This window comes from Cibotium barometz, chromosome 39 (genome assembly GCF_041138505.1).
Source record: "Cibotium barometz isolate CiBa-2024 chromosome 39, ASM4113850v1, whole genome shotgun sequence".
Taxonomy (NCBI): Eukaryota; Viridiplantae; Streptophyta; class Polypodiopsida; order Cyatheales; family Cibotiaceae; genus Cibotium; species Cibotium barometz.
Window position 1 is genome coordinate 19,901,701 of NC_141084.1, and position 18,753 is coordinate 19,920,453.

Consider the following 18,753-nt stretch of genomic DNA (forward strand, 5'->3'; position numbering starts at 1 on the left):
AGAATCCATCTTTACATTGATTTCCATTAGCATTTGTAGGAGGGCATCATTGGAGATGGAATGTGAGGATTGCGGGGTATACTTGGGGACACTCCCAACATTCATTTTTTCCTCCACTTCTCTTGAAGCTTGCCCAAGATTTTCCTCCGGCACATCCAAAATGCCATGCTCCATTGCTTCCTCCCCTTCTACTTCCTCGGAGGCCAATGCATTGCACCTCGGTCGTCCCTTGGGTTTCGGTGCCATAAAATCCCTGTTTTTGGAAAAAATGGCGATAGATTGGGGTAGGGTTATCGGATTAAAGAGATCTATAGCTTGAGAGAGAGCTATTGAGATACTCTGAACCCCTATGAAAAGACCCAAAAGAATTGAAGTGTTCTACTACTCTCTGTTTTAGGGTTCTCAGGGATAAGGGCTGAAATAGTATTTTGGCTATATCTTGAGCTAGAAATATCAGAATTCAAAACTTTCTTGCTCAAATCAAAGCCCTTGATGAGTTCTACAAGCCTATGTGATTAGATCTATGAGACCATAAACTCCATGTGATTGAATTAGGGTTTATCATTCTTGGTAAAATCCTAATTTTTACCCTAAAGGAATATCATATTTCAAAGGTTAAGGGCTTGCTAGGTAGGTCTAAGGAAGTAATAAGGGCTTGTGTAATCACCTTTAATTCAGTCCTGAAGGATTTTGACTGAATTAGGGTTTTGACAATTCTATAGAATCTTGCCCAAATGACTTTCTTAGTGACCAATGGCTTCCCGCTTGCCCCAATTCACTTGTTCAAGTATCCAATACTCCATTGACATCCAAAAGCTCATAGTATGTGCTCACCAATGCCCATAACTCTGACCATGCATAAGATTTTTGAAAAAATTTTGGCATGGTCTCCTTTGTGTATTAGGAGCCAAATCTCAATCTCCTAAGCATCAAATTTCAGCATCAACACTCATTGGCATCTTGCATAAACTGCATAACACCTTGCCCCAATGTTTGCCTCAACCAATAGGCATCAAATCCATGCATAACCCAAGTGGATCACTGCAATACATGTACCAATGTCTTTATTGAAACACGTCAAAGAAGCTTACTAATCTCCTAGCCAAGCTCTTCCCACCCTCGTACCTAGTCCGATTCTAGGCACAAGTTGGGGCCATGTCTTTCCCACCAAGTACCTAATCCTCCACCGTATTGCTTTCCCACGGCACTCACGGGACGGTGGATTCAAACCATGCTCCTCTCGGGCCTCTTCTCCAATGCCCGAGGTACCTCACAACATACTAGATGCTAGGAATGAAAAGTTGCGAGAACAATTGTGATGTGGTAGCATGCTTTGCTTGAATGTAAAAGCAAGGAAGATTACTTACAATCACATGGCATGACTCATGCCCTTTTACAACTCATTCATTACAACCAAAGAGCATGGACTCATGCTATTCAATCAAATCCCATGAATCTTCCATCCATCCAACAAAACCACTCAATTCTAATCACCACAACAATTGCATGTGAGGGTAAGTAAAACCAATAGCTCAATCCACAATCTCTTATGCATGCCCATACTCCATGTGACTCCTCATAGCATTGAGATGGCTATAAGTGGCTCAATGGCATCCAATACCCTTTGCAATGCTCAAAGATATGAGAATATGTGTCGTATCAATGCAAAATTGGTGCCAATAGCTCATTCATGGGTTTCATAACCCTTCTAATGCATAGAATCACATCCATCATAACCATCAAAAGCATGTGAGTCAATCTCTACACCATCTCATATGCATGTCCCATAGCATGGATAAGGCCAACGTAGCTCCAATGAACTCAATTAGGCTATAGGTTATGCCAATAGAAGCATAGACATCACCAATGGTATGTAATGTGTCTAAATGCTTCAATCTCTCATTATGTGCATGATTAGGGTTTTAAATGGATGACAATCCTTGATTCTTCAATGAAATTGCTGGGAAACTTGGAAGGCCTCTTACCACTTGATGCACATAAAGCTAGTTGATGAAGAAGTAGTTGATAAAGCATTCCCTTTACATAAATCTTGATGTAGATAGAATCCAAACCATCCAAAATCTCCAATTAGAAGTCCTCATCATTCGATTTTCTCCCAAATTAGCTTGCAAGAAGCTCAAACCCTGATTTCTCCCAAAATGGATGAGTATTAAGCATATGTGTGGGTAGAGGGAAGCAAAAGGAGAAGGATTAACCCCATGGATTTCCAAAAAATGATGGTAGAAACCCTAATTAAAGATGAAGATAAGAAATGCCAAAAAATAGATGCAATACAATAAGCTGATGATTAAGAAGGCTAAATGAACTTGTTAATCAAGAGCTTAAGCTCTAATCTCATGTCATTTTAAGCCGTGAGGCTGTTCGCGAACGCGATGCTGCCGATTGGTTAATTTTCTCCAAATTTTGGTCCTACAATTCAAATTTTGGTTCGAGAAACCCAAAATTTGGTCCCATAGCCCAATTTTTTACCAAAATTGATCAAAATGGGACCTCTAACACCCAAATCTCTCCTAATCCCTCAAGATAAACAGATTTAGAGCATGATTAGGGAGCATTAACCAAGGAAGGACCAAGAAATTCAAGAAAATTTCCAAGAACATCAAGAAAATCAAGAAATACCAATCTCATGCACCAAGAACCTTGAAAGTGGATCAAAATCAAGGCTCTGATACCAAATGGAATGGATCTAGAGTTAAAGATGAAATCAAACACATGAAATAGAATTCTAGCATCCATTACACATGAAATTAGCATTTCCAAGCATCATAGCCAAAGATGAACAAGAGAGAGAATCCATATGTGTATGTAGCAAAGACAAAGATACACAATGGCCTGTGTGTTAACCTCTCACCAAGAGGATGGCTTGAAAGCTAGCTATGAGCCTTGACCATAGATGGCCATCTCCATAGTAGGAGCCAAAGGTACAATGGAATGTCCAAGATTAGTAAAATGACAAAAGGTCCTATCCATGTGCCAAGGCCCTATTTATAGTGTTTTACCCATGGGCCCATTTACATGTATGCTATAGGTTCATGACATTTATCAAGAGCATCTATTAAATACCTTTTCTAAGTCTCATTAGAAAATGTAAAAATTTTGATTATCTATTTGATCACTTTAAACTTTATAATATGTACCCAATTGACCTTCCTAATGTGACTCCTTGAGTGATGATATGCTATAATAAATAAAGATAGGGACATTATTATGTCGTGTTACCCTACTAGGAAACCTTCATGGTGTATAAAATAAAAGGATACACTATTTAGCCATTTACCTCCCAACCCCACCACCCAACCTTCTAGGTTATATACATCTACTTTTTATCGAAATCCTCTTCATATCCCTTTCCCACCACCCTTGAATTATAAACCACAAAGAGAATATATTAAATATATCTACCTAGAGCATGTATTAAATACATTTTCCAAGTCTCATTGGAAAATGTGGAAATTTTGATTATTTATTTGATCACTTCAAACCCTATAAGATGTACCCCCTTGACCTTCCTAATGTGACTCCTTAAGTGATAATATGCCATAATAAATGTAGATAGGGACATGATTATGACATCACCCTAATAGGCAACCGTTATGATATATAGAATATAAGGGACCACTATTTAGCCACTTGTCTCTAAACCCCCAGGCCACCATCCACCCTTCTAAATCATACACTCCTACTTTTTATCCAAATTCCAAATCCTCTTCATTAGCCTTGAACTGTCAACCATAAAGAATCACCATAAGTACATGCATACACGTGCACACACACACACACACATAGAGAGAGAGAGAGAGAGAGAGAGAGAGAGAGAGAGAGAGAGAGAGAGAGAGAGAGAGAGGGCCCATTGTTCACATTTGAGAGGATGGATCTAAAGAATGAAGAGATAATGAAGGGAGAGGGCAATTGTCCAAATGAGGAGGAAAGGGGGTCATCATGTGTACCTATGTCCTCTAATTAGAATTTACTATAAGAAATAAAAGAAAGGGCCCGAAGAGACAAGTAGAATTCCATGTGTACCTATGTCTTTTCCATGTAGGAACTAGTCAAAACATAAGAAAAGTGAAGGACCTTTGTCAACATGGAGAGTGAGAAAGAGCTCCATGTGTACATATGTCATTTTCCTTTTAGACACTAGCTATGAAATCTGCTCATATAAAGCATAGAGGAAACAACCCCACCTCCCCCCCATCCCCAAATTTTGTGTGTGTATCCATGTCTCTGTGCATTCATATATCCCTACAAAACACAAACAAACACAATCTTTCTCTCTCTCTCTCTCTCTCTCTCTCTCTCTCTCTACACACACACACGCACACACACACACACACATGCATGCATTTATGAATGGATGTATGTATGTATGGAAAGAGAGGTAAAGAAACCTACATAGAGATAGGAAAACAAAGGGACAAACATAAAAACACACAAATAAATGCATAAGTAGGTAGGTAGATAGACATACAAATAGATGCTTAGATGGATTGATAAGTAGGTAGGTAAATAAATAGACACATAGACTCAATGATATTATAGGCACAAGAAGACAATGTGTGGTAAAATAATATTTTGAAGCAATTAAGATATTAAAGTTACTATTAGTTACATTCATAATACATAATAAAACAAAATTGATGATAATTACTTTATTATCATTTAGTGAGAGACTCTCAAAGTAGTACACTTATTTTTAGGGGCAATAATATGTGTGATATAATGTTTCAACTTCCAAACAAATTATTTAATTTGCCATCGCTAACTTTCAATTGTTGCCTTATGTATGAACAATTCTTCTTATTTGATTCCATTTCAGATTTTACTACTAATTGGATGTAATACAAGTAACTTATATTTTGTTTCTGCCAACATAAAATGAGCACTTAACACTTATTTCCATGGTGTCATTAATCCATTGCATGCTCTTATAAAAAGAAATGGTATAATTAATAGTATAGTACAAGCCACCTTCACATTGAATCTAAAGAGTCTCATGCCATAAAGTCCACAAAATCCCCAATAAGTGATCGGAAGGGTGTTAGTTCTTAAAGTAAGATTATCATAAGGAGTTCTTATAGGTGCTCACTCAACATCCACATCATCGTCTAATTTTAACAAGGTCTCTTGAGTGTAAGTTAAGCTAGTTTCTAAGATCCACTCTGATGTTGGAGGTAATTGAGTACCCTAGAACCATCCTTGGGGTTGAGACATTTGTGGCTTACTAGCTACATAGATATTAAGTCCATCATTACTAGAAAAGCTTTACTTGTGTAAAATCTAGTAGAGGAGAAGCATTTCTTGAGCATTATTATATACAAACCACTTCAATTAGAATTCTTTAGGATGTAGGTGTGCAAGCACATAAACTTATTTAGATGTCATCTTTCAGAACTATACAATGAGAAGTGCTAAATTCAAAGAGAGAGAGAGAGAGAGAGAGAGAGAGAGAGAGAGAGAGAGTTTTGAATTTTACACTTTAGAGACAATGCCCATCATGTTAGAAATATATTCTTTACAAAATGTTAGATAAGCATTCCTTCATCATTACCCTCTTAAAACCACTTTACGTAATTTTATTTAGGATGTAGGTGTGCATGCACATAAATTTAGTAAAATGCAATCTGTGTGTGTGTGTGTGTGTGTGTGTGTGTGTGTGTGTGTGTGAGAGAGAGAGAGAGAGAGAGAGAGAGAGAGAGAGAGAGAGGGAGGTGTGTGTGTGTGTGTGTGTGAGGGAGAGATAGAGAGAGAGAAAGAGAGAGAGAGAGAGAGAGGGAGGGAGGTGTGTGTGTGTGTGTGTGTGTGTGTGAGAGAGAGAGAGAGAGAGAGAGAGAGAGAGAGAGAGAGAGGGACGGAGGGAGGGAGGGAGGGAAGTTGGAGGTTTGCATTCTTTTTATGACCACATTTATTACTTGTGTAAGTGAAGATATTTATGGGGAAAACCATGATATAAATTGTCAAATTTTAAATAAAGCTACAATCAATGGATTTAGTTTCTGAATATTATATCATGGCTAAATACTTTTAACGTCCCCTAGCTATTATGAATAAATGTATATATTGGCAAGATTTATTTCCGTTCACAATAGAAAATTGTTTATTTTTTCATTTGGGCATGCTTTTGTGCAGCCTCTGTGGAATCACCATGGGTTTGCCACTAGTTTATTTTGTCATGTGGGCATGCTTTTGCGCACCCTCTATGGAATCACCGCACTATTTTATGTAAAGGATATTGAGTTTGATTTTTTCATGTTATGTAATGTTAGGCTTTTAAATAGATTGTGTGTGAGAAAAGGATGGTTGAAATTTGATTGCATCTTAAGCCTTTGTTATGTAATGTTAGGCTTTTAAATAGATTGTGTGCTATAAAAGGATGGTCGAAAGTTGATTGCATCTTAAGCCTTTGTTTTGCTTTTATGATTTCAAAGGTAGGATGTGGTATCTACTTTAAAATATTGAAGTTCATTTTTTTCAAAAAAAAATAAAAATAAAATACAATATCATAATAACTACAATAGATGAATGCTTCTTGATTGCATCACAATTTATAGGTAACTTTGAATCATCATTGAAAGAAACCTTGAAATCGATATCAAAACCCTTAGTGCAAATGCATGGTAAGTGGGGACATCAAGTCGCAAATAATGTAAAAGTGCATGTGCTATAACACAAATATATAAAGAGAATGGTTTAGTACTCTTAAATACACACTAGTTCTCTTGATGACACCTTTTTTCTTGATTCCCATGTGATTACCTCATTGCATAGACTTTTCTTGTATCTCAATAAGATGATATTATAACATGCAAGGACCAAAAAACAACCAAATATGCATGGCTAAGTATCCAATACATAAGCTCACAATAGAATGATATTATATCATGCAAGGACCAAAAAAGTAACCAAATAAGCATGCTTAAGTATCCAATATGTAGGCTCACATGCAGCACATACTAAAGCTAGTAAAAGATCAAATCTATAATTACTTGTGTATCTTGATAGTGGTGAATAGAATTTATTTATACATACAAAAGAAGAAACACACATGTTTGGACTATCTACCATTCTAGATGGAAACAATGTTCTTTTCTTCTTTTCTTCTCTTTTTAATAAGTAAAGTTATCCTTTGACTATAAAAAAATAGTTGTTTACAAAATATCAATTTTGATACATAGGTCTTGTATGAAGAAACCCCTATTTGGGAAAGGATACAGTATTTGGGTTCTCTTTATTAATCATTCAAGAAGTGTTTCAATTTAGGAGACCATGCTAAAGTTCTTTTTATTAATCTTTTAAACAAATTTTAAACTTAGGAGACCATCGTAAATTTCTTAAACATGAAATATTAATGAGATTCTTTCTTTTTTTTAAAGGTGATAATTTTATAGTGCTCAAACTATTGTATTCAAGTTTTCCATATTAGGTGACGATGTCAAAATTCTAATTTAAAATTGCATAGATCACAAGCAATGTATAATTATATACCACATGCTTCAAAAATTTACATTCTACATTAGATGTAAAGTTCAAGTTAGAATCACATATGACCAAGTTTAATAGACATGTGTTTGCCAAACAAAAAATTTTGCACCACTTGCACATCATATATACACAAAGGTTGTGAATCTTAAAGTAAAATAGGTATTGTGTAAAATAGGTACTTAGGCAATGAGCCACCACTTGCATCATCATATATACACAAAGGTTGTAAACCTGAAGTAAAATAGGTATTGTTCTATGGTACTTAGGTAATGAGCCTCTCTATATTAATTCCAATTACAAGGTGACACTTATGCCTTTAGTGGTGAATTACCATGGAAGCTATCCAACTTTATTATCACTGTCAAAAAACCATCCAAAGTATTTTAATGATATAGTATAATATAGTCGTGATGTTTATTAATCTCATGTATTTTAATGATATAGTATAATATAGTCGTGATGTTTATTAATCTCATGCATTTAAATGTGTTATGTTCTCTCTTCTTCCTTTTTAGAGAGAGAAAGCACTAAAAATTAGGTAAGATGATGTTTTTTGGACACTTCTATAGAGTGTCAGGCGAAAACCTTAATGGGATCCAAAATGACTTCGGATGGCAAAAATAATGATAGAATTATCCTTATGGGCCCAAAACAATGCAATGTTGAGCTTTTACTTTACTTAAGGGGGCTCCCCAATATATAACAGTGCCCCCTCCTATGGTCGCTATCCTTGACTTGTAAATACTTGTAGAGATTTACTTCTGAATCAAACGAAAAGAGATGGAGTTACCCTTACCCATGTACCACTTCCTTTGCTTGTGTCTTGCTAGCCTCCTAAGCTCATTATGCAAGCTGACACTCTAATACCATGAGAACAATGTGAAGGAGAGTGGGAGGTTGAGCTCCTTGTATGGAGCAATACCTATTTTACTTTAGGATTTATAACCATTACATACATAAGACGATGCAATTTGGTTTGGAAAACATGTGTTAAACTTGGAACAAGGCCTATGTTACTTAGAAACTATAACTTTTATGTATAGAAGATGATGCAAGTGGTGGCAAATTGTTTGGTTTAGCTAATACATATGTGTTAAACTTGGCCACATGTGATTCCAACTTGAACTTTACACTTGATGTAGAATGTAATTTTTCAAAGCAAGTGTTATCCTTGCTTGTGATCCATGCAATCTAATTTGTAAACTAGCTAGCATAATTAGATAATTTAAATCTAATGGGAAGAAATATAAATAGATTACTAATGGATAATATAGTGGACATTCCAAATATTTTGTTCAAGCATTATAGTAGAATTGCAAATTACATGTGTTTAAGAATTTTGGCGTTGTCACCTAAGGTGAAACATTGCTTAAAAGGTCAATAAAGAAAACCCAAGTACACTAGTTTGAGAACCATAAAATTACAAGGTTTTTTTTTCAAAAATTGTAGTAGAATTGCATTTATTTTCCAAAACAGCATATAGGATGCATGTTTGACATTTAAAAAAACCTACCTACGAACTTTTGTAATTTAGATACATCCCATTTATAGATTTTGTTTTTTTGTTTTTTGAATTAAACAACCCTTTAAATGCATAGTGTGCACCTATGTCATTTTCCTTGTAGACACTTGGTCATAGAAAGTGTAGAGCAAACCCTCCATGTGTACCTATCTTGTTTTCCTTGTAGACACACTAGCTAATACCTTTGCTCATACAAAGTCTAGAGGAAACAAACCCAAGCCACCCCCCCAAAGAGAGAGAGAGAGAGAGAGAGAGAGAGAGAGAGAGAGAGAGAGAGAGAGAGAGAGAGAGAGAGAGAGAGAGAGAGAGAGAGAGAGTGTATCCTCTCACTCACTCACTCAAACACACTCACGTATGTACACACACATGCTTACACACGCGCACACGCACACATGCACATGCATATGCATATACACACCTACACACATGCACAAGCACAAGCACATAACATAAGACAAACATGCACATGTATATGCATGCATAGAAAGAATGAAAGATAGATGGATAGGTAGATAGATAGATTATAGATTAATAGTTGTATACTCTTGCCACCATGCAATTATATTAGTAGTAGGCACGGGGAAATATGTGTGGTACAAGAACATTTTGAATCAATTAAGATATTAAAGCCAATATTAATCGCGATGCACAAAAACAACATTGTTGATAATTACTTTAGTATCCTTAGAAAAAAAAGTGAAATACTCTCAATGTTCATTATTAAAGAGTAGCACAGGGGCCATACTATATATGATATAATGTTTTGACTTCCAAACAAATCATTTTATTAGTCATCATCACTTACTTTCAGTTGTTGTTTCCTTATGTATGAATGATTCTTCTTGTTTGATACTTTGAGATCTTCATATTAATTGGATGTAACACATTAAGCTTACGTTTTGTTATGCCAACATAAAATGAGCACTAACACTTATTTCCATGGTGTGAATAATCCATTACACGCTCCTATAAAAAAACAATGCCATGATTTAACATTAGAAAATAAACACATGAAGCATAGAACAGATTAGAAATGATTGATGTAATGAGATGAATATAAGGCCTTGGTAAAAGTTGGACAATGGTTTACAAACCATGACCACCCATGAAATAAAACATGTACCTTAACATTGAATCTAGACAATCCCATCCCATAAAGTCCACACGATTCCAACCACTGACAGAAGGGAATTGGTAAAAGTTGGACATTACAAGCCATGACCACCCATGAGACAAAACATGTACCTTGATACTAAATCTAGACAATCCCGTGCCATAAAGTCTATATGATTCCAACCATAAGGGATTTGGTTTTTAAAGTAAGATCATCACGAGCTACTTCCTTCTTTATGAGCATAGGTGCTCACTCAACATCCACAATGTCACCTAATATAACAATGGGCTTTATAAGGGTAAGTTAAGCTAGTTTATGAGATCCACTTACTCATGTTGGAGGTAACCGAGTATCCTAGAACCATCCTTGGGATTGAGAGTATTGGCCATATGGATGGCAAGTTAATCGTTTGTTGGCAAATCTATACTTGTGCAAAAGATTGCAAAGGAGAAACATTTCTCGTTGACAAACTCAGACTTCTTTAGGATGTAGGTGTGCAAGCACATAAATTTATTGAGATGCCATCTTTAAGAACTATGTCATGTGAGAGAGAGAGAGAGAGAGAGAGAGAGAGAGAGAGAGAGAGAGAGAGTATCTACTAAAGACCCAATGGACCTATGAGACAAAAGTGATACAATAATGTCCATGGAATATCTCATCATGGAACATAAATAAGAACAAAACAAAACTATCTCACTGTAGTAATTCAAAAATGTCAATGGAAATCTCATCATGGAATATAAGATGAAAGGAGAATCAGCCCAAGTAAATGGTATACCACTCCCCAATATATCAAGCATGGGGCTAAGGAGTATGGCTAAGAGGTCTCCATGAGCTAAGTCACGTGGAAAGGTATCTTGATGGTGTGCTTGGAGAGCATGTCCTGGATATGGAGCATAATGATTGGATCGTGGCTATCATTCGGGGGCCATGGGCATTGGGCATGCTGGAGTGGGCATGCTTGGTCTAAGGTAACTCCTCTTCGATGAGGTGGGTCCATCAACAGCCCAAGGGATCCACTGTGTGGGTGTCCTCCTCTTGGGTCTAGAAGAAGTTGGTGATGGTTGTCGGTGAGGGAGGGGGCATAGTAGTTAGGGCGCCCAAGCTCTCTCAAGAATGTGTCCCTGTGTCTACAGAGCTCAAGCAGGATGGGCCCTAGGCAATATTAGTCTTAGAAGTCGATGATCTTGGAAATTGGGCCAAACCCCTCATGGAATAGACAGTAGTGAATCCTCCGGCAGATCTCATAGTATACTCTGCACAACGACATATGTAATGCTTCTCTATCTTAGTAGCATAATTAGTAGATCCTCAGTCCTTGGATCTCCATATGAGCTTTGTGGATCTAAAGATGCACTTAGCTCTCCCTATCTCCACTCTGTGATGAAACTCATATATTTGGCCAATTGCAATCCGGATGGCATGGGACATGTGAACACTTAGGTAGCCCGGGTTAGATGAATCCATCCTCAGTGAGCCTGAGCAAGCAATCTTTGTAGAAGTGCATCTTCAATGGAAGCTTCGAAGGTGCGATTCATGTGCAGTGGGTGCAGAGGTTGAGAAGATCTAGTTGGATGACCCTTCAGTGGAATATCCAAAGGTTTGATCCATTTGCACAGTGGGTGTAGAGGCTAAGAAGATTTATCTGGATAACTTGATTGGTGTCCTCATGAGAGAGCTAGAGAAAAGGGGAGTCTAAACTATACAAAAGATGTGATCCATGTGCAGTGGGTGTAGAGGCTGAGGAGATCTAATCGGATAACCTGATTGGTGTCCCTATGAGAGAGCTAGAGAAATGGGAGTCTAAATTGTACGGAGGTGTGATCCATGTGCACTGGGTGTAGAAGCTGAGAAGACCTGACTAAATAACCCAATCTATATCCTTATGAGAGAGTTGGAGAAAAGGGAGTCCAAAGTGTATTAAAGGGGTCATGTCCTTGCAAGTAGAGCCCCCGACCATATCGTTGGATGATTGTACCCACCATTGAGCTTCTCATTGAGAGATTTTGGGTTCCTTGCTTTGAATTGGACTTAAGATAAGTCTGATCAAAACCTATGGCTTTGGATAGGACTTAACATGAAGTCCCATCAAAATCTTGAGATGGATAATCAAAGCAAGGGATATAATATATATATATTATAATCGTTTAAAATTAGATTGTTGGTCTCCATTTTTCACTATGCTCCAAAGGTTTAACTATTTTCGACCTTCTTTGGCACGCGCTTTGGGCCCAGAGCCAGGTGGAAAACCGCCATAGCCAGCGACACTTGCTCTCAATTCTCGCAGACAGCGCTCTCTGTCTCTCTCCGTGCTGTAGCAGCAGTGCAACACAAGCTAAGCTGTCCCTACCCTCTATTTTCTAAAGCTTTTTCTTATATTCTTCAGGTTGTGATTGGCCTTCCTTGCTCGATCCTCGGGCTTCTCTCAAGCAGGCTTTTTGACTTCATCGCTAGTGGAATTAGGGTTGAGCAGAGCAAGCGAATCACGTTCTCACAGGGTAAATCTCTCCTTTGCTTCGGATTTCGGTTCCTTTCCTAAGCAAGAGCTTCAGAGCTCTGCATGCGCACAGGAATCATCATCATCAATCTACAGGTGATTAGCAAGTAATGCAGGCTCGCCGAAAAGAGAAGGAGAGGCATCGGGTGGTATCGCGTTAGGCGTTTGGTCCAGGATAGCTTGCTGGGGAAGCCATAGCTTGCTTTTTTTTTTTTTTTTTTGGCATTGTCCGCCGTAGCTTGTACAGGAAGCTCTTTTGGAGCCATAGGTTTCGTCCCGTCATAGTTTGCAAAGGGAGCATAGCTTGGTGACCCTGCTTACCTTTCTTTCTATTGAAAGAACTTTCCGGCTAGAGCAGGGATCCTTTGGATATGGCGTTCCGGGCGGCTTGCCCACAGACATGTGGAATGCGATCGCCATGGCCGAGCTCGAGCTTTTTCAGATGATAGCCGAGTGCAACGGCGGTGTGGCGGGGGTATAACGAAGCGGGATTTGATGGTCAATCTGTGCAGGAAAGCGTTGCTCTTCGTCCTGCCTGCTGCGCCCGGGCCTCCTCTGCAGCTTCCATGGCGTGCTTCCAGCACCATGATGAGCCTCTCTACTCCCTCACCTCTCTCCAAATTGGGTAAGGCATCTTTGGAAACCTTCCTTTCTTGCAACCTTTGAGTTTAATTTTTTTTGTCTTATCCCAACAAATTACCTTTGCTGCCTTTTGATTTCCACTGTTTTTTTTTGAGATATTAGTTGAACTCACCTGCTTTGGTACACAAGAACTCTGAAGAATTAACATCCGGAAATCATTCCAAAACAGGGCTTGCAAATTTTGTTCGAACTGTTGCAACCTTGGGAGACTTGGATGCTTTTCCTTTTCTATATATTTTTTGTGTTGCTGCCAGTGGGTGGGGGCGCGGGGATAGTGTAAAGTCCTTCTCTGAATCCCCCTAAACACACTGAAAACCAAGGTTAGTCCTTAACCAAATCATGAGGTAAGCTAGTTCACCTCCCAACCGCGACCGGCTTCCGCCGATCTCCCCTGAGCCAAGGCTAGGGCGTCTTGCACAATCCCATAGGCCCGTGTCTAACTCCGGAGTCCCTTATCACTGAAGTGCGCCGGCAAGCTTTCGACCTGCCAACCTACATGCTTGCCATGTGCCTGGCACGGGCATGTCTGCCCTGGTTCATCTGTCTCATAATAACCCAAGTTCTCAGTTATATAGTGATAACTGTGCCATAAATAGTTAACTCGCTATAAAAGGCCATTAAGCTTGTTTTATCAACTAGTCAAGTATCAGCCTATTAATCCTTGATCCTTGGGCGCCCCTAATCCTATTGGATTAGTTTTCTAATCCGTAGATTAGTGTCTAGGCATTCTTCCCCTCTTCAAACATTTACTCTTAAATGAAATTAGGAAAGCGCTTACTTAAACTAGCTGTTGATTCCCAAGTCGAGTCCTCCTCCGCTCTATCTTTTCACATAATCTTATATTCAGGGATCAACTTGTTCCTCAATTGCCTTGTCGTGAAATCTATAATCCTCTCAGGTTCGTGTGGAACATATGACAAGTCCTCAACCTCAACAAGTTTTGAGGGTAACAAGGTTATCCTTAGCTTACAACATCTCGTTCAGTCGACTGGCGTAAAAGACAGGTTGAACTTTCACATTCGGAGGTAACTCTAGTCTATAAGCAACCTCACCAATCTTTTTCAAGATCTTGTAAGGTCCATAGTACCTAGGGGATAACTTTCCAATCTTCCTTGTACGTAACGTCTGTAAACTCTTTGGCACTCTCAACCAAACTAGCATTCCCTTGATGAATGTTGCCTACCAGCATAAAATCTTGCACGATCTTGTGCATTTCTAATAGCCTCTCGTGCAATGACTAGCATTTCATGCATATCTACTAAGAAATCTCTATGCGCATCAATATGAGTACCCTTAAGTCCAACTATTACCGGAGATCTAGGCTGGTATCTATACATCAACAATGATGATGTTAGTGGGGATGTCGTAGTATAGTGGAGTTGATAGTTATATAGTCTTGTGGGTTGACTACCATGAGTATATAACATGCACGTTCGTAAAAGGTGAATTTGGGCATGTTACTGGATTCATCTAGGTATATGTATATAAATGGACTATAACCAGTAGCCGCATGCTTAGCATTGTTATAGGCAATCTCGACCATCGGGATGTACTTCTCCCAATCTGATGGTCTCTTGGACATGTATGCATGAAGCATATCCTCCAAAATCTGGTTCACCCTCTTTGTTTGCCCATCAAACAGAGGATTATTAGAGGAACTCATACTTAGTGTAGTCTCCAATCTCTGGAAAACTAGTTGCCATAAATGTTCAGAAAACTTCGAGTCCTTATCATTGACTATATCAAAAGACAATCCATATAACCTGGAAAGCTGCTCAATAAACTGTTGCGCACTAATTCCGTTGTGTTTACTGCTACTTTTGTAAGTAAAAAATCATGCCATCTTTGTAATCTGTCTACCACCATCTAGATAGCATCATGCTCTCTCCTACTCCGTGGCAAACCTACAATGAAGTCCATGGAAATACTCTCCTATTTACCTCTTGGGATCTCTAGAGGATACCTTGAGTCCTAAGGCATTCGACCTTATTCACTTGACATTGACGGACTTTACCACCACGGCCAGTAAAACGTCCGCTTTACTAAATCATAGGTTCGTTGTATCCGTGGATGACCTGCTGCTAAAGGAGTGTCGTGACATTCATACAAGTTCCTCTTTCTAATCTCAATGTTATCCGGTACACAAACCTTCTCATTCCGGGACAACAATCCATTCCGAATAAGAAATTGACCATGTGCTACACTCAAGGATGGCTTGACTCCTGACTCTCGGTCTAAATCTATGGAGCTCCTTGCCAATGTTGCTACGCGTTGAAACAGGTTTCGTACGTTTTGAAATGTTTCCTAAAAGGTAAGAAATGGGTCCATAAAGGTTTCAAACAAAATAGAAAAAATATGTATATTTTTAACTTGGAATATACAAAAAAAGAACAAGTATTTATCTCTATGACATAACTTATAAGAGACGACACTGTATTCATTTCAATAAACAAACAAAATACATGTAAGATATCACAAATCATGATTGATCATTGGGCCACTACGAAAAAGCTTCATACTTCATTAATAAACAGAAATCAAAAGGATCACCACGTGGGTGATGAGTCATGACTCATAATCCATGATCCACGGCATAAATTCCAGCTGCTAGTAGCAAGAAAGTATCGAAAGAGTACATAAATATATGATGTAACATGTCCAAACTAAATAACACAATTGAAATAAAATGACGTTGCTAGCAGCTATCTACTTCATCCTCCTCCTCATGCTCATCCTTATTCTCGTCCTCATCCTCATCCTCATCCTCATCCTCTGTAGCCTCACTCTCACGGTCACTACCGGTAGTTGAGTCCTCAAATGCCTCATCCTCTAGAGGTGCGAATGTGGTACTATACTACTCTCTCGACGAGATCGTGTAGTGTGAACTGGAGCCATGATCTCCTCATAGAGCATGGAATAGATATCTCTCTCCTCTTGAGGAATGTCGAGAATCTCCTTGCACTTCGTGATGTCAATCTTATCAAGATTCACTTAGCGAGGCTCAATGGGATGATCCTTTTGCTTTAGCAATCGAAGATTGCAATGGCAAAAGACAAGCCTCTCCAATTGTCTGTTTCTCTTTTTCGTGTGAAAAAGAGCCCATGTACTCCAGTTCCTCTCACAAGGCCCTGAACTACAATCTTGTGAGAGAATTCTCAATGCAATCTGTCTCTACATTTTACAAAAAAGAATGTAAAGTTAGAGTCAAAGAGAGTAGCATTTGAATATAGATTTAAGAAGAATAAGAGAAAAAGATGCAAGATTTGAGAACCTTACTAAGTTTGGTGTACCAATACCATATTTCTCCCACCAAGACAATGGATCCAACTGTGTCTCCCTGAGCAATGCAGTAGCTCGCCCAAACATATAGCTACCGTTGCGGTAAATGAGAAGCTCATTCTCTAGCTTCCTCATAAGCTATATCACCTCCCAGTCCCACCAACTTGGTAGTGTACTCGGTCCATCTTGACTCTCGCTTCTCATTGAGATATTGCTCCTCATTCCTCCAAAGGGGATGCAAAATGTGAGCAACAGCATGGATTGGCCCATACCAACGCCGATTCCAGATGTCCTTAATATCTTAAACTCTATATGTGACATATGTAAGAGATCCAAGATTTAGGAAGCACCAAGGAAGCTGCAAGTCTAGACTCTATATTTATAAAATAACTTATAGGAAGAGAGAGAGTCAAAGACTAAAGTTATGGCCCAAGGGTGAGCACTTGTTAGGTGACAAGGTAGTGCAAGCATTGAGAGCTTCACCAATTCTATCTATGAACTAATAAAGCAGCCCAATGGTACTCCCCTTCATGTCTGTTAGTTGAAGAATACTATACATGGGGTGAAGTGCCTTCACAAGCCCCTATGCATCCTACCACTAAGTCATAATAACATGGGATAGGGAATGGGAACGGGGAACGGGGACGGGGACAGGGATTCCTGGGAATCGGGACGGGGAACGGGGGACGGCATGGGACGGCATACAAAATATGCAATTTTAAGTAAGCACTCATTCAAGAAACTTAACAATACTAAAACAAAGTCACTTTACACTTCCAAAGCATCAATATTAAGTCATACTAGCAAAAAAATGGGTGTTACAAAAATGGAGATCGGGCACCCAGGACCCAGTCGCCAAAGGCTAAAGCAAAAGACAAGGGCAAAGGCCTAGGCCCTAACCACGTAAGTGGCATACAAAAAAGAGACTATCACTAGAGTAGTACATATGTCCAAAAGCCTCAAGGGGCATGTGAAGTGCTGGCCTCACGATCATGGGTCCCTGCAATGCCTGCAGGCTCCATAGAGATGTCCTTCACTTGCTCCTCCAACTCCTCATCATCTTGAGACATCTCCCACTCGGTAAATGCATCAGCCTTTGCAGCTGCACTCTTGCAAAGCATTCACAAGTTTGCACTCACAAAGACTTGATCATTTGCCCGTTCCACCCCAAGACGGTTCCTCTTCTTCGATGCAATGTGACTGTATCAGCTCCAAAGTTGCTCTAGGCAAGAGGAACTCACTGCCTGGCTGAGAATGCGGATGGCTAGATGCTGAAGCTCAGGTCCATCCGAACCAAAATCTTCCCACCACAAAGCAGCCCCAACTTTGAAGCGATCATCCTGTGCATCCATGTCTCCATGAGAGCCCTGAAAGCTCCTATACCTGGACAACTGGTCACGGATCTTCCGCCTAACATTTGGGTCAGGCACAAGTCGAGTCAAGACAAGTCTCCATAGCTTGCTCACCTCTGCGTCACTTTCTTGCCCTTTACCCTGAAACTCACGGTCCACCACATAGGTTGTTGCATGCAACGGAGAAGAGTAGGAGTTTCACTTACGCACACATAGGGCACGGATCTCCTCGTACCTATCCTCATCTGGCTCCAAATCCCTCAGCTTCTCTATCATGCTCTCCATAGCCTCATATACCTTGCCGATGCATGGCTTCATACCATCCACAAGCCTCATCAAGTGGACAATAGGTTGAACCATAGCATCAATGCACTTCACTTTTTCCCAAAAATCAAGGCTATCTGCTTTTTCCTTGCATAGAGCTCCTGTCTCAGTGGAAGCCAATGGTGAAGAAGTGAACTTGTCACTAATGAACAACTGTCTCAATGCACCACTACACTCTTTCAATCGGTGGAGCATCAAGAAGTTGTAGGCAAACCTCGTATCTGAGTATTTGAGGAGCTGACGGCTAGATTTTTTGGAGAATTCATGAGGTAGGAACAAATGGTTTGTGACAAATGTCACTATTTGGTTGCCCACTTGGATGATAGGCCGGATCCATGGCAAGTCCCCAATATCCTTCAAGAGATTATTTAAGCAATGTGCCATGCAAAATGACATGGTGATGTTGGGGTACATGCTCTCAATGATCGCTTCGGCTGCCCTATTTGAAGCCTCCCCATCAGCAACAAAGCCCACAACTAGGTCTGGGCCAATGATCTCTATGCCACTAGCCCACTCTTCTGCT

The 18,753-nt window shown here is 39.3% G+C and overlaps 1 protein-coding gene across 4 annotated transcripts in view; it reads left to right on the plus strand.

The window, feature by feature from the left end:
* The first annotated feature begins 12,295 nt into the window (after window positions 1-12,295).
* The window catches only part of LOC147615839 (uncharacterized), a 57,348-nt gene continuing 50,890 nt past the window's right edge, over window positions 12,296-18,753 (plus strand). For 3 of the 4 annotated variants that reach the window (XM_086778446.1, XM_086778445.1, XM_086778444.1), the window contains exon 1: window positions 12,296-13,258. In XM_086778446.1, coding sequence (XP_086634572.1) covers window positions 13,200-13,258 — 59 coding nt within the window. In that variant the 5' untranslated portion in view covers window positions 12,296-13,199. The remainder of the gene's footprint in view (window positions 13,259-18,753) is intronic. The other variant, XM_086778447.1, reaches the window with a different exon arrangement.